Source organism: Vanessa cardui, chromosome 27 (genome assembly GCF_905220365.1).
Source record: "Vanessa cardui chromosome 27, ilVanCard2.1, whole genome shotgun sequence".
Lineage (NCBI taxonomy): Eukaryota > Metazoa > Arthropoda > Insecta > Lepidoptera > Nymphalidae > Vanessa > Vanessa cardui.
Window position 1 is genome coordinate 4928145 of NC_061149.1, and position 15183 is coordinate 4943327.

At 35.5% G+C, this 15183-nt stretch overlaps 1 protein-coding gene across 1 annotated transcript in view; it reads right to left on the minus strand.

Annotated features, from left to right (window-relative positions):
* The window catches only part of LOC124540951, a 53867-nt gene that overhangs the window by 4573 nt on the left and 34111 nt on the right, over positions 1-15183 (minus strand). The window contains exons 5-16 of the mRNA XM_047118725.1: positions 14508-14854; positions 13489-13857; positions 8461-8599; positions 7674-7825; positions 6861-6999; positions 6178-6353; positions 5067-5202; positions 4524-4691; positions 2563-2642; positions 1210-1692; positions 574-690; positions 74-140 (exon numbers count right to left, since the gene is read on the minus strand). Of these exons, the coding sequence (XP_046974681.1) occupies positions 74-140; positions 574-690; positions 1210-1692; positions 2563-2642; positions 4524-4691; positions 5067-5202; positions 6178-6353; positions 6861-6999; positions 7674-7825; positions 8461-8599; positions 13489-13857; positions 14508-14854 (2373 nt within the window). The remainder of the gene's footprint in view (positions 1-73; positions 141-573; positions 691-1209; positions 1693-2562; positions 2643-4523; positions 4692-5066; positions 5203-6177; positions 6354-6860; positions 7000-7673; positions 7826-8460; positions 8600-13488; positions 13858-14507; positions 14855-15183) is intronic.

Below are 15183 nucleotides of genomic sequence, written 5' to 3' on the forward strand. Positions count from 1 at the left end.
TCCTCTTAATTGTTTGAATAAATTATACTCGTATTTAAAGAATATAGATGGTATTTTTTTTTAACATACTTACCATGGCTTACGGAATCCTTCGCTGTAGCCACACCTGTGTGTTGGAGCACAGCAGTAATCCCAGGATCCTGACAAAGTTACCAAAACAATTCTATATACATTACACAGAGGATAGCTCATATTCTAACAACAGCAACAACAAGAGCCTGTAAAAAAGAAGATTTGGAACATATTCCACAACGCTTATCAAATGCGTGTTGTTGGAATACACATGTGGCAGAATATCTATGAAACTTTAGACACATGCAGGTTAACTCATAATGTTTTTTTTTCAACGCCGACCAAGATGATTTATACACAATTTAGGTACATGAATATTCATTTTTTTTTTTGTGTGGTATACAATAAAATATAAAGTAAGTTAATGTTATAAACATGTGATAAATGTATGCAAGTATTTTTCATTATTTCGTACACCAGAATTTTCAAAGATCTCACTTTTCTTAAATTATTTATCATGTTTCTTTCTGACATTTAAATTGGACTCAGGTGATATCTTACCGATTTCTCCAGCTTCAGGCTCACAAGCCCAGTGTCCCGCGATGAGGTTTTGCTCGCACGAAGTACCCTTCCTACAGGGGAATCCTGACACAGTGTAGTGACGCCACGACAGAGATACTGGTAACGAATATTATGGATTATTTGTAAGAACCAGTACTAGGTTTTTACATTATTTTACAGCCTGTAAATTTCCCGCTAGGCTAAGGTCTTCTTTTGAGTAAAAGGTTTGGTACATTTTCCACTAAGCTGGAATGTGGAATGCACATGTGACAGAATTTCGATGAAATTAGACACATGCGGGTTTCCTCACGATGTTTTCCTTCACGCCGAGTACGAGATGAATTATAAACACAAATTAAGCACATGAATATTCATAGGTGCTTGCTTGCTTGGGTTTAAAGTCGCCAACATCAGCTAAGATACGCGCGTTATAACTACTAGGCCATATCGGTCGCATCAACTTTGAAATTTAATGATAATAATAAATACAGTATAGAAGACTTATATTTAAAGATTATAGAAACAAAGCTGATTTGCGTTCTATTTTATTGTACTATTTACTCATGTCATTTAAAAGAAAAAGATAAGCATAAACCGAAAGGTTAAAATATAATCCAAAGGTCAAAAAAAACTTACAAGATTCATCAACTTGATTACTAGGCCTCGAAGGTCTTCCTGGTCTGTATCCAAAATCTTGACCTGTGTGACCTGATGAACCATATGGAGGCTTGTAGCTTGGTCCACTTGGATCATTCAGATAACTTGGCTTCCGATCAGGAAAATCTGGCTTATAAGGCTTATATATTTCTGGTTTGTAGGGTCTTAAGAAACTTGGTTTGACGCCAGATTCGTAATCGTAATGAGGTTTAGAAGGTCCGCTAGGCCCACTCGGTCCACTTGGTAAGCCAGGTCCACTAGGTATACTTGGTCCACTTGGACCAGATACATCTGGTCCACTTTCTGGTATGTAGCTTGGTTTGAATGTATCATGCAAATATGGTTTTGTGGGTCCAGTTGTTTCATAAACTGGTTTATAATCTGGACCAGATTCTGGTATATACGGTTTCGGTGGTTCAGGGAAACCGGGTCCACTTGGACCAGAACTGGAGATATAAGTTTCTGAAAACAAAACTTATCATTTGATCATGTTATCATTTACTGCGTAATGTACTACTGGAATTTAGTCATTCCTTACGAATTATAGATTCTAGGTTTATCAAAATTAATACAAATACAACAGCCTGTAAATTCCCACTGCTGGGCTAAAGGCCTCCTCTCCCTTTGAGGAGAAGGTTTGGAACATATTCCACCACGCTGTTCCAATGTGAGTTGGTGGAATACACATGTGGCAGAATTTCTATGAAATTTGTCACATGCAGGTTTCCTCACGATGTTTTCCTTCACTGCAGAGCACGAGATGAATTATAAAGACAAATTAAGCACATGAAACAGCGGTGCTTGCCTGGGTTTGAACCCGCAATCATCGGTTAAGATGCACGCGTTCTAACCACTGGGCCATCTCGACTGTCGAAATTAATAATGTATGCTTAAATGTTTTATGGTGACTAATGGAACGCTATAGAAGTTGATGTAGTGTAGAAATCTTTTCTATGAAAAAACATTGTGTAACTTTCAATAATGTTCGACCAAGAGTGTTGAAATCATCTTTTTCGGAAAACATTTGTCTTAAATTAATGTTCTATCATCTACATACTTCATGATTTAAAGTTTGTTTATTTAAAAAAAACTTACTGTTAAGTTTTTTTATATGAACTCTTCACAGAAACTTATTAATAGAAAGTATGAAATCTTTAAACTAATTTGATACATATTCATATTATATCATCATCACAATCATCGGCTCGTATTATAATATATATATTATAATAAATATGTTGTAATATAAAACCAGACACTCTTCAATATCTCACATATCTAATAAATATTTTTTCAACTTAAACTATTAAATATAATCGTAAATTTAAATACCTGGTGGGGGTAGATCTGGTCCAGACGCTGTTCCTGGGTAAGACGCTTCGATAGGGTGAGGCAGTTCCAATGTCGGTACGCTATTTGAAAAATTATCAACTGATCAAATTCTTGTATGTTTTTCAACTTTGTATTAAATATTTAGTCTACAGGTACAAAACGTAGTAACTATTGACAATAATGGACAACATCACATACATTACTGTTTCCGATGTAAGAATCTGAACCACTTGTGTTATGGAAAATCAGAACGAGGGTACCACAAATACCCAGACCCAAGACAACATAGAAAATTAATGAACTTTTTCTACTTCGATTCAACCGGGAATCGAATCCGGGATCTCAGAGTAACGTACCCATGAAAACCGGTGTGCACACTCTTCGACCATGATGTTTGCATAATAAAGATCCTACATTTAAGTCTATGCGGTATTCCGGTCTCCGAGACCCGGCCTAAGATCATGCAGTTAAAACATTACAAATAGTCCACATAATGAAACATTTGCAAAGCCAAAAAAGTACACCACTAATTTGAGCACAATTCCTTAAATTCTTCTCTTGATTTTGGCTACAGTGGCAATTTTGAAAAGATACTTATCAACTGTACAAAACATATAACAGTTCAGATGTGTGTAAATAAAAGTCACACGAACAGGATATATATAGGACCAATACAGACCAATACAGAAATGTATTGATGGAACCCAAAAATTTTGAATTTGCAAATTTTCCAACAAGGGTTCAAACTCAAGAACTAATTAGCTAGTCATTAAGCTATTGAGGCATTCAAGTAGTTATATGTTGTCCAAACATATGCTCCTTTTCATTTGCCCTGACAAAAGTATGCCAAGCCATTTGTCTTGATAGTTATTGTAAGTACTGATTCACAAATATCACCAGTAATTAATTATAATAAAACGCTGATTGTTTTTGTTATTCATTGTAATAAATTTTAAATTGAAAATATATTCACAGTTAAGACTATTATTTTAATATTAATAGCTGAACCTGCGCTCTACCCTTTACCCCAATTTATCCCATCGAGCCTACGTCTTTCAATGAGACTCATGTCATCTTCATACCGAATATCACCTAAAGAGGTGTAGTGGTCTAAGCAGTGGCGGATTTACCAATAGGCTAAGTAGGCTGGAGCCTAGGGCGGCAGATTTAGGGAGCGGTAAATTTAGCCCAAGTTTGTTATGATTTTACAGAAATAAAAAAATAAACTTATATAAATTAATAAACTTATTAAATATTATATGTATACACATTACGTTCGTGATCCGTATACCCATAGCGGGCTGGAAAAGTAATTTAGTAACTGACAGAAATATCACCTAGTTTATGATGTAATGCGGACGATAAAACATAAGTCATAAATGTTGCAAAAAAAATAGGGGCGGCAAAAATTGCATAGCCTACTAGCTTAGCAACGGCAGATTTGTAAATCCACCACTGGGTTTAAGCAAGAATAAGTAACGATCAGAGTTACTGTATTTTTAATATTAGTATAAATATGGATGTTAAGATATGATCACAGAAATTATAAAAAAAGGCTCAAGGTGGTATCCTTCGGTGTCCATACCGGACCTATAAATTTATTGACCCAAAAATAGTTTCAAGGTTGAGTGAGCTGTGTAACTACAGGCACAGGGGACATAACATCTTAATTTTCAAGATTAGTAGCGCATTTGAGTTGTATGAAAAGGTTCATACTTTTGACAGCACCAATGACTATGAGCGATTTATCATCACATATATCATAACTTTCAAAATAATTTATGTTAATTTTATTAAATAAATAAGAACCTAAATAAAGAAAACGTGCTCGATAAACTTCAATTTTGGAGTGGGCACATCATGAATCAGATAAAATTTAATGAGGATTTATAGTCCATATTACACACCATTCCTACTGAGTTATGTCAGCTCATACATAAAAATATTTCAAGTGATATACTCACTCATACTCCTCCTTGCCATGCACCTTCCTCCAGCACTGGCCGTTGAACAGATCGAAGGCAAATAGAAGATCGTCAGGCGAATGTGTATAGTCGACTCCTCTTTGCAGGTCAAACATGCGGATTTCCGACAGCAGGCAGTTGTTAGCGTCTGGTAACGCGTTGTTACTAAAACAGGTTTGTAAATTTATTTATGGTCATGTATTTGGAGGTTATGTGCCAGCCCGTACATATGTCACCCAGTCAACAGATATTATACCGTCAAACAGCATTGTTGGTCGTGTTCCAGAAGAGTGTTTGAAGGGTGTAACTACAAGGGACATAATATCTGAGTCACCAAAATTGGTGGCGAATTAGCGCTGTAAGGAATGGTTAATGATTTTTATAGTAACGATGTATAATCTCATAACCTGTTGTAACTTGAATTTTAAGCATGTAATGACTTTGAATGCTTTGCTGATTATTCTAGCCTACAATATTCGCCATATATATTTTTGGGTTTAACCATGCCCAATGAGCAGGTCAGCCAGCGGATGGGCTCACCTGTAGGAGAAGCTGAGGCAGCGGAACGGCGCGTCCGTGCACGCGCGCCCGCACGCGCGCTCGTCCGCCGCGCGCGCCGCGCCGCGCACCGCGCCCGCCGACAGCCGCGCCGCGCTGTCGTATTGCAGGTAGCACTCTACGAATAACAATCACACACACATAGAAAAACCTCATTATAATATTATATATGTAAATAGACTCTCAAGAGTACGAAATGGTCCGGTCCATAAGGAAGGTAATCGTGGGCAGACCACTAAAACGGTGGACCGACGATATAGAAGAAACGACTGGATAACATCAGCACAGAATAGGAAAAAATGGAAAGAATTGGAAGAGGCCTCTATCCTAAAAAGGGGTTTCTATGTTATAGTATAAGAAACACTAGAATTAATTAATCACAAAACAATACTAACATAGATTTAAGCAAAAATATAAAACATGGTAACATATTAGCTCTGGCGGTCCGTTTTCGCCCAGAGGATCGGAATCGCGACTCAACAGGGAAATGCTGCTAGCATTCTTGCTACCGTTCCACGTGGTCAAAATTCATACAGTAACTATTTTTAATTCATATTTGTTTATATTTAACGACTTATGTTATTAAACTTATGTTATTAAATCTTATATTAATAAATGTTGTTGTTTTACACGTAGATAATCTGTATGTTTATTCATTTAACATGGACACAAGGTCAGAGAGGTAATAAGTAATCAAAGGCATCATCAAATGCGTATATTGGCAACCTTAACTTTTTATGACGTAGGTTTTTAGGCTTTTCATACTTTCTGAAGAACTAAAATTTATCAAAACTAACTTCTGTAAATTTATCACCAGAATATAATCAATATTTACTGTTTATCGAATCTAGCCGGAGAAACTACTAAATACTTTATATATGCTATACGCACTATAAAATGACTAAAACAAACGAGCCAATTTTATTACCTTCGTGTGCGTGGTAGCGACGCTTGACAGTAAAATATGGTAACACTTTACTAGTATGCGTGTATTAAGTGCCAACTATTAGCCACTGTCTTTTTCGAAGCATTGTCAGCTATGTAAATAATCCAGACTTTTGGAATGTTTCGAGTGCAAAAATATCAAACTTACGTGGTTCACGTTTCACGTCATCGTATATAGCTGGTTCACATCCTCTTCCGTAATTACCTCTAGCATACAGCTCATGTTTGCTTGGTCGCAAGCCATGACCTAAATCTAGGGAGGTAGGGGGAGAGGATGTTAGGAGACAATTTTCAAGGTCATCCCCTATCGTCGGTGCATCAAATCTGAAAAGAATATCAAATTTTATTAAGTGGTACATATGACGTTTTTCCTACCATTAATGTTAGTTTATATGTTGTTTGTGAAGAAAGTACTGAAAATGTTATAATAAAAGAACTGTTCTGTTATAAGAATATACAAGAAAGTATCGAACACGATCGAGAAATGTTGGAAAGTATACATTTACTGCAATCATTAATGTTTTGATATTATTATATATTTTTAACATTTCACATACACATCATCTAACACATAATACAATTGAAGTGTCTGTTTGTAAGATTAAAATAACCACTATTTACTATATGTACATGTATGAATACACGCTTCATATACCAAAATAAGAATCAATTTTCATCTGTCTGTCTGTTTGTTCCAGCTAATCTCTGGCTGAAAAAATTTTGACGAGGCTCTCACAAGCCGATAGCTGATGAGATAAGGAGTAACTTAGGCTACAACAACTTAGACAACTATTGTCTCGTTTACAAACTGAAACTATAATAACAAATCACCTGAAACTGAATCCTCTACAGAAGAAGCTGTGAGCTCGGATGCACTCGGCCTCACAAGCACCAAGTCCGGTTACTGTTAGAGCCGCTCTCACCGCTTTGCCATTCACAGCTGATCCAGACCTCACGTGCCAGAAACATTCTGAAGACAACACAAGTTTTAATAGAAATTTTGGGCGTAATTGTAGTCTTTAGTGACTTTTCTCTACAAATTAGAGGGGTGAGTATAAAGACTCAGCCGACAAAAGAGCTTACATAAATACTCAATAAGAGAAAAGTCTTAAGGACGTCTTCTACAGAAGGGTGTTGTCGTCATGTTATAGACGTCGTAAGCCATCTTGTCCTAACTAAGAGAGTTCGACTAAGACACTGTGGTGTCAAGACTTATTGTGTAGAGATAAATAAAGGTCGGGATTTGCGCAAATAATGGATATCTTTATTTGATGCGTTGTATATTTATGGTGGGTTACAAAATGCATAATCTACAATACTGTCGTTTACTTTATTGCACTACTTAGAAAATAACTTAACCTACAAAATTGTCGTAAAAAAGTATCTGTATCATCATCCTTCAGCTCTTATCCCAATTTTATTTGGGGTCGGCGCAGCATGTCTGCTCCTTCCATACTTCTTTTCCGGACGACATCTCACAAGTAACATTCTTTCTAATCATATCATCTTTCACACAATCCATCCATCGTTTCTTTGGTCGTCCTTTACCTCTAAATCCATCCACATCTCAAACAAACTCAAGACCTTACCTAAAAAAATATCTATGCCCTGAAGAAAAATTGAGAAAAAGTGACTCAAACTTACCACTTTCCACCCAAGGTTTCGTACTGACAGTGAGGCAGTCTTGGTGTAAAGGCATAGCGTAAACATCAGAGTCGCTGTCTGCTGACATCTCCAAGCCTCGATACGGACGCTCGCTCAGGAAGCAATTGTCAGATCCTGGAGAACTGGAATATCTGAAGGAATAGAAAGCATTTTGCTAACCAAGATGTGATGTAGAATTCTCAATTTCATATGAGACCAGCCAACTATCAGGATATTTTGTGCTGCATAAGTGAGTGTGCAAATAAAGGTATTTCCTTTATTCCATCGCTATCATAATCCATTGGGACGGTAAATACGGTCACAATTCAGGTGTAGAATCCAAGGCACGATAATGTATACCATTCCAACTTCCAGACTTTGGGCTGTTACTGAGATTTTTTTATAGAAAAACCCAATACTTTTTTTATTGGCCCGACCTTTCGTTCGAACCGAGGTCTTTGTGAATCTTAATTAAACATGACGAGTTTAAATTTAATTAAGCACCTCTGAATTTCTACGCGCTTAGTTTATACTAATATATCGTGCCTAGCAGTGAAAACATGATGAAGATCCTAATCTTATTAAAAAACGAAAAAGGCCTTAGCCCACCTTTTTTAAAATTTTTTTGGTGCACAAATCTAGAGTAGGAACTCGAGTCCAAATATATTGATTTTCTAAAATTATCTTTTAGATTAATTTGAGTTTAAAAAGTCGTAGTGGTCATTCTCCAAAGCCACAAAGTAATTGCTTTAAAATTTTAACTAATCATATCCTTCAAATATCTTACTTGTAGCTGTACGAGACACATTTGAACTCTCTTTCGTTGAAGCAGGCTGCCTCACACTCGACCACCGTGTGCGCGAGAAGTGATCGTCTGATAGCGCCAGATCCCAGAGACATGCCTGGGCGGCGACGAGACGAACAATCTAGAATAAATCATAATTCATTCAATAATCGGCTTGATAAGTATGTCCTGCGGGGACAAGAAATGACAAAAACATTGTCTAATACATATATGATGAAATTTATTCAATTTAATATTCAGGATGTTTGGTCCGACAAACTGTTGTAAATTAAAGACATCACGTCATTGACAACTAACTTTATTCTTCTATGACAAGCCAGATATCAAAACATAACTACAACATCTTCCCCTTTTAATAAGTATTAAAATTAAACTTGAACAAACATGTTATTCGCACAAAATAACAACTAATAAACAAAACACAAAATAAGTACTAAAGTAACTAACATAACCAAACACTTCCCCTTTAAAAAAAATGAAAAATAAAAAAGACAAATATCACACAACATATTTCTTAATATAAAGAAACTATTTAAATATATTCTGAGCTATACGTTGCTTTGCTACTTCTTTGGCTCTACGAAAAGGCCTCGGGGATGTAGGTTTTGCAATGCTTACATTATCTTTTGAAATATCTACATCTTTAAGTAAAGGCAAATCTTCTGATGAACTTACATCCTCGTTAGCGTCACTAAACACATCAAAACTGCTGTCATTATCAGAGTTTTCATTAGACTTACATTTTATCAAATGACGACGATTTCGTCTAAACTTACGGCCTAAATCATTTTGTACAATGTATGATCTAGGAGCATTGGAAGGACCGACTACCTTAGCCCTACTCCTATATTTTCCATCAATACAAATTACAGGGTCACCTTCTTTTAAAATCGGTAGAGTTTTGCAATGTCTATCATAATACATCTTAGCTTTGTTTTGTTTCTTAATCATAGTATTATATTCAGCTGGATCAATAGGCTTTGGTTTTAATACATTAGGATGTACAGGTAATTTACATCGTAATGTTCGACCCATTAGTAACTGAGCTGGAGAACTCAGGCCATCTCTAGGAGTATTTCTGTAATTAAGAAGGGCTAACGAAAAATCTTCTTTACTCGAGATAGATTTTTTTAAGATATTTTTAATAGTTTGTACCGCGCGTTCACTTTTACCATTCGATTGTGCATAATTCGGAGAAGATGTAACGTGATCAAATCCCCATTCAACAGCAAACTTTTTAAATTCTCGACTAGCATACTGCGTACCATTGTCAGTTATCAAAACCGTAGGAATACCGTGTCTCGAAAATATGTCCTTCATATTTTCTATAATTAAACCAGATGTGATATTATTCAATTTACAAACTTCTACAAAATTAGAATAATAATCTGTTACAATAAGATAATATTTTTTACGAAATTCAAAAATGTCTGACCCTACTTTAGCCCAAGGCAGTGCAGGTATTTCTATTGGTAGCATTGGTTCTTTTGAAGGTGCGTTTGTATGTTCTTGACACGTACGACATCGCCTTACATACTCCTCAATATCACGGGACATACTGGGCCAAAAAATCACTTGCCTTGCTCTCCTTTTACAACGATCAATGCCTAAATGTCCCTCGTGAACAATCTTTAACATATCATTCCTCAATGCTTTCGGAACAATTACAACGTTATTCCTAAACAAAACTCCATCTACGGCATATAATTCATCTTTTATTGACCAATATGATTTTACCTCATTAGAAACATTATATTTATGACTTGGCCAACCCGAATTTATGTAATTTAATAATATTTGCGACTCGTTATCTTTTTTAGTTTCCCTTTTTACTAAGCTTAACTTGTCATTAGACATCGGTATATTTCCAATTATCATTTGTAATTGATATACAATATTACTATGCACTTCATCACTATACCGATCAGGCAGTGCTGCTCGGGACAACATGTCAGCAATATACATATACTTTCCTGGAACGTACGTAACAACTAAATCATAACTTTGAATTCTTAACAGCATACGTTGTAATCTCGCTGGGACAGACATTAAAGGTTTTTTAAAAATACTTTCTAATGGTTTATGATCAGATTCTACAACTACGTCTTTTTGACCATAAACATATTGATGAAATCGCTCACATGCGAAAACGATCGCCAACATTTCTTTTTCGATTTGTGCATACCTTATTTGTGCGTCAGTAAGGGTTCGAGATGCATACTCCACAGGGCGACCACCCTGCAGTAGTACAGCTCCTAACGCATTACATGACGCGTCTACTGACATTACAACGGGCTGACATGGGTCATAAAGCGCCAAAACACCTGCGCTCGTGACTGCCTCTTTTAATCGATCAAATGCTATACGTTCGCTTTCTTCCCAGCGCCACTGATTATCTTTTTTTAAAAGATTTGTCAGAGGAATAGCTATCTCTGAATGATTAGGAATAAATTTAGATAAATAATTAACTGCACCTAAGAATCTTTCTAAATCTTTTCTATCTTTCGGTGTTTGCATTTCTTTAATTGCTTTGATTTTATCACTATCCGGACTAATACCCTTGGCATTAAAAACATGTCCTAAATATTTAACTTCTTCCACACAAAATTTACATTTATCCTTATTAAACTTTAAATTAATTTCTCTAGCTCTCTCTAATAGTGCTTTTAAACGCTTATCGTGAATCTCTTTTGTTTCACCCCAAACAATTACATCGTCAATATAACTTTCTACACCATCTAGATCTTCTAAAAATTGTCTTAACTTACCATGAAAAACTTCTGAGGCACAGTTGATACCAAATGGAAGACGAAGAAATTGGTACCTACCAAAAGGGGTGCTAAATGTGCACAAGTCTGCACTCTCGTCATCCAACGCCACAGTCCAAAAACCAGCGGTAGCATCTAACACAGAATAAAACCGCGCACCGTGCAGCTTGGATGCCAATTCGGATACAGTCGGAAGTTGGAAATGAGAACGTTGTACTGCTTTGTTCAGCTCACGTGGATCTAAGCAAACACGAATGCCATTATTTTTCTTTGCTACAAGTACCAATGGATGAACCCATTGTGTAGGATATGCAACTTTCCTAATAACACCTAACTGTATCATTTTTTCTAACTCCTCTTTTAATCGATTCTGTAAGCCATGAGGAATTTTTCTGGATGCCGATATGACCGGTGAAACGGATTGATCAACGACTATATGATATTTCCCCGGTAAACATCCCAATCCTTCAAAAACATCATTATAATTTGATATTTCAATAGCTCGTATACGTTTAACTAAGCCTAGAACCACACATGATTTTTGACCTAGCACACTATTACATTCCATGTCAGCTATCGCAAACTTTAATTTATAAGTCACATTTTTATAAGACCAAGGCAGAAAACAAATTCCTTTTATCGGTATCGTGTTACGTGTATATGACACTAAAGGTATTTGTTTTTTAATTATAATATTATCATTAAAACCTAACTCTTTAAATCTACGATAAGACATTACGTTATAATCAGCACCTGTATCCAACTTAAAATTTTCCTTTCCGTTTACAGAGATAAGTTCCTGACTCCAGTCCTCTGAAGTATTTTTTATATTTTCAACTACAGAAATTAAAAAATTATTATCAACAGAATTACTATTACTAACATTATTGTCATCTTCAATTTCATATACTTGATTGACCTTATTCTGAGCAGATCTATTTGAAAAACGATACGACTTACACATTCGCGCAACATGTCCTTGATTACCACATGAAAAACACCGAAGATGTAGAGCCGTGCAATCGCCGTTTATACCACATTGTGTAAAACCACACCTTGAACAGCGACTTTTACCAGCATTAATATTTTTACGTCCTTGAATTGAAGTGCCTGTAGCCTTACTAATCCGCGCTTGAGCTCTCCATTCTGGTACTACATCTTGGCCACGACCTCTCACTTTCACGCCATCGACGTATGCAGTACTCCCGACACCATTCTTACTACTCATTTGAAGTTCACTTTCTTTTGATATTTCTTCTGCCTCACAAATCTTTATTGCTTTATCTAAATTTAACTCTTCGCATCTCAGTAAACGATCTCTGACCGTAATTTGATGAATACCGCATACAATTCGATCTTTAATCAAATCTTCTTCTAATGTCAAAAATTCACAATTTTTACTTAAAAGGCGCAGCGCTGTGACATACTCATGAATGGATTCACCTATTTCTTGGTTTCTTGAGAAAAATTTGTATCTCATCAATGTGACATTTGATTTAATACCAAAATGGCTATCAAACTTTTTTAACAATACATTGACGTCATCACGGTCTTGTTCTTGAACAAATGTAAAAGTTTGATATATATCAAATCCGTCTGAACCTATTAGATTAATCAATAAACTAGCTTGAACAGTCATTGACTCAGCATGTACTCCTGAAGCTTTCAAAAATAATAAAAATTGCTGCTTCCATTTTTTCCATACCTCAGCTCGGCCGACAGGTCCGCCGACTCCGACCATATTTAACTCAGATGGCGGTCGCGCGTGTTCCATATTGTATGTATATTGTAAAACAAATAATTATATAATAAATAAATATTTAGCGCATTTCTCGCGTTTTAAATATTATTTATTAATATTTTTTTTAAACCGCTGCCACCATGTTGTAAATTAAAGACATCACGTCATTGACAACTAACTTTATTCTTCTATGACAAGCCAGATATCAAAACATAACTACAACACAAACCAAGTGAGCGTGGTTGGGGATCCATTTGGAGACTACAAGTTGGCCAAAAAAACCTAACCACCCATTTTTTTTAAAGATTTCTCTATTCAATGTTTCGATTTTCACCGAAATAGTACCTAATTATACCTCCATAACATTTGTAAAAAAAAACCCCATCAATTCTATACTATGCATTCAAAAACTTTTCTGTTACAAAGGAATTTTGCATAAAACTTTCACGGAAATAAAGTGAGTTTCTACCTACTAGTAGGAAAATAACAATTTGCACTTACCTTTACCTCCCTCATCACTTCTTGCTTCTGGTTCAAAATAAGTTGGTTTAGTATGATATTTATTTAAAGAACCATCGAAATCTTTCCAGAAGCTTCCAGAATCGTTCCACTTCCCTCTCTTCCAAGATCCATATCCATAACCATAGTCTTCCCAACCGCTCTTCTTCCTGAGACTGTAATAATCAAAGTCCTTGTCTTCATTGTGATGTCGCACTCCTTGGTATTCATTGTGTTTCCTTTCGTCAGTCAGTCTCCAATGATTTATTGATTTATGGTAGTCGTTTCTATCTTTATAGTAGCTGTCATAGCCTCCATAATAACCACCGTACTGGCCGAAATTCTCTTGATCGTCATTAGTTCTACTCATACCTGTAAATAGAATATGTGCTTTAAAAACTAACAGATACGGCTCAATTTCAAATGAATTGTTTTTATATCATTTTAATATTAAAATACTTTATAGCTAAAATGTAAAAAAAATGAGGTACAAAAAAAATTGCTCTTTTTTGTTTCTAAGCCAATCGTCTTCCTTTGAATCAATTAAATAAATAAAAAATTCTTACATATATTTTCAACCATTCTATGAATAATATTATATTCAAATCGTTTTTTGTTGAAATTCCTACACGTATATTTATTTTTTACGTCAATAAATTCAAATATATAATATGGCAATACTAATATAATAACACGCGAGAAAAAGATGAAGCAAATTCTTATTATTGAAAAATTGCTATATTTTTTTCTGAAGGCGCATTAGTGGTTATAAAAAATGCTTTATTATGGAGTATGTATATAGATGCTAAGTATATTGATAATTTATTGCAATTTTTTTGTTTATATATTCAAGGAGTAAGCAAAGAAAACAACGTGTAAAGCTTAAAATGCAATTTATTATATTATAATTTTGTTAGCTCTAGCTTTATTTTTTGATCTTACCTATGACTATTAATGGAAAAATGCTGCCAAAATACTTAAAAATTAAAAATAATTACTAGACCTTCATACACACAACTTACCAATTTGGTACGGAACATAAAACTGATCTTCGTATCGTCTATTATAACTATGAATTCGTTTCTCGTCATAGAACCTATTATAGCTTTTGTAGCCTTCGGCCCAATCCATTCTATCTCTCCATTGATTCTGTTGCCCTGGTACTTTTGCCGGCTTCGAGGAGAGGTAGCCCGAGTGGAGGAGGCTTGGTCCTCTAAGGGTTTCAGGACAATATGGTTCAAGGCTATTTCGGTCGAGTTCGTAGAAGTCGTAGTCTTTGTCTTCTACGAAATCTTGACGGATATCGAAAGCTTCTATCGGCTTCGTCATCAGCTCACACAACCCTCTGCCACGGAAACTGGGATCCAATCTAATAAAGAAAACAGTAGAAAAAATGAACTCTACACATTTATAAATAAAAAGATTAAAGTTTAACGAATGGACTAATTTGGACATAAAATGGTCGAGATGGCCCAGTGGTTAGAACGCGTGCATCTTAACCGATGATTTGGGGGTTCAAATCCAGGCAAGCACCGCTGATTCATGTGCCTAATTTGTCTTTATAATTCATCTTGAAATGATGAATGCCAGAAAGCGGTCAAAATGCTGCTGTTGCCAAATTAAAAAAAAAATGTTATGGTAGGCTTGTGTGCGAAAGGTATGCTCACTATACAATTAGTGCGTTCGGGAAATTAACGA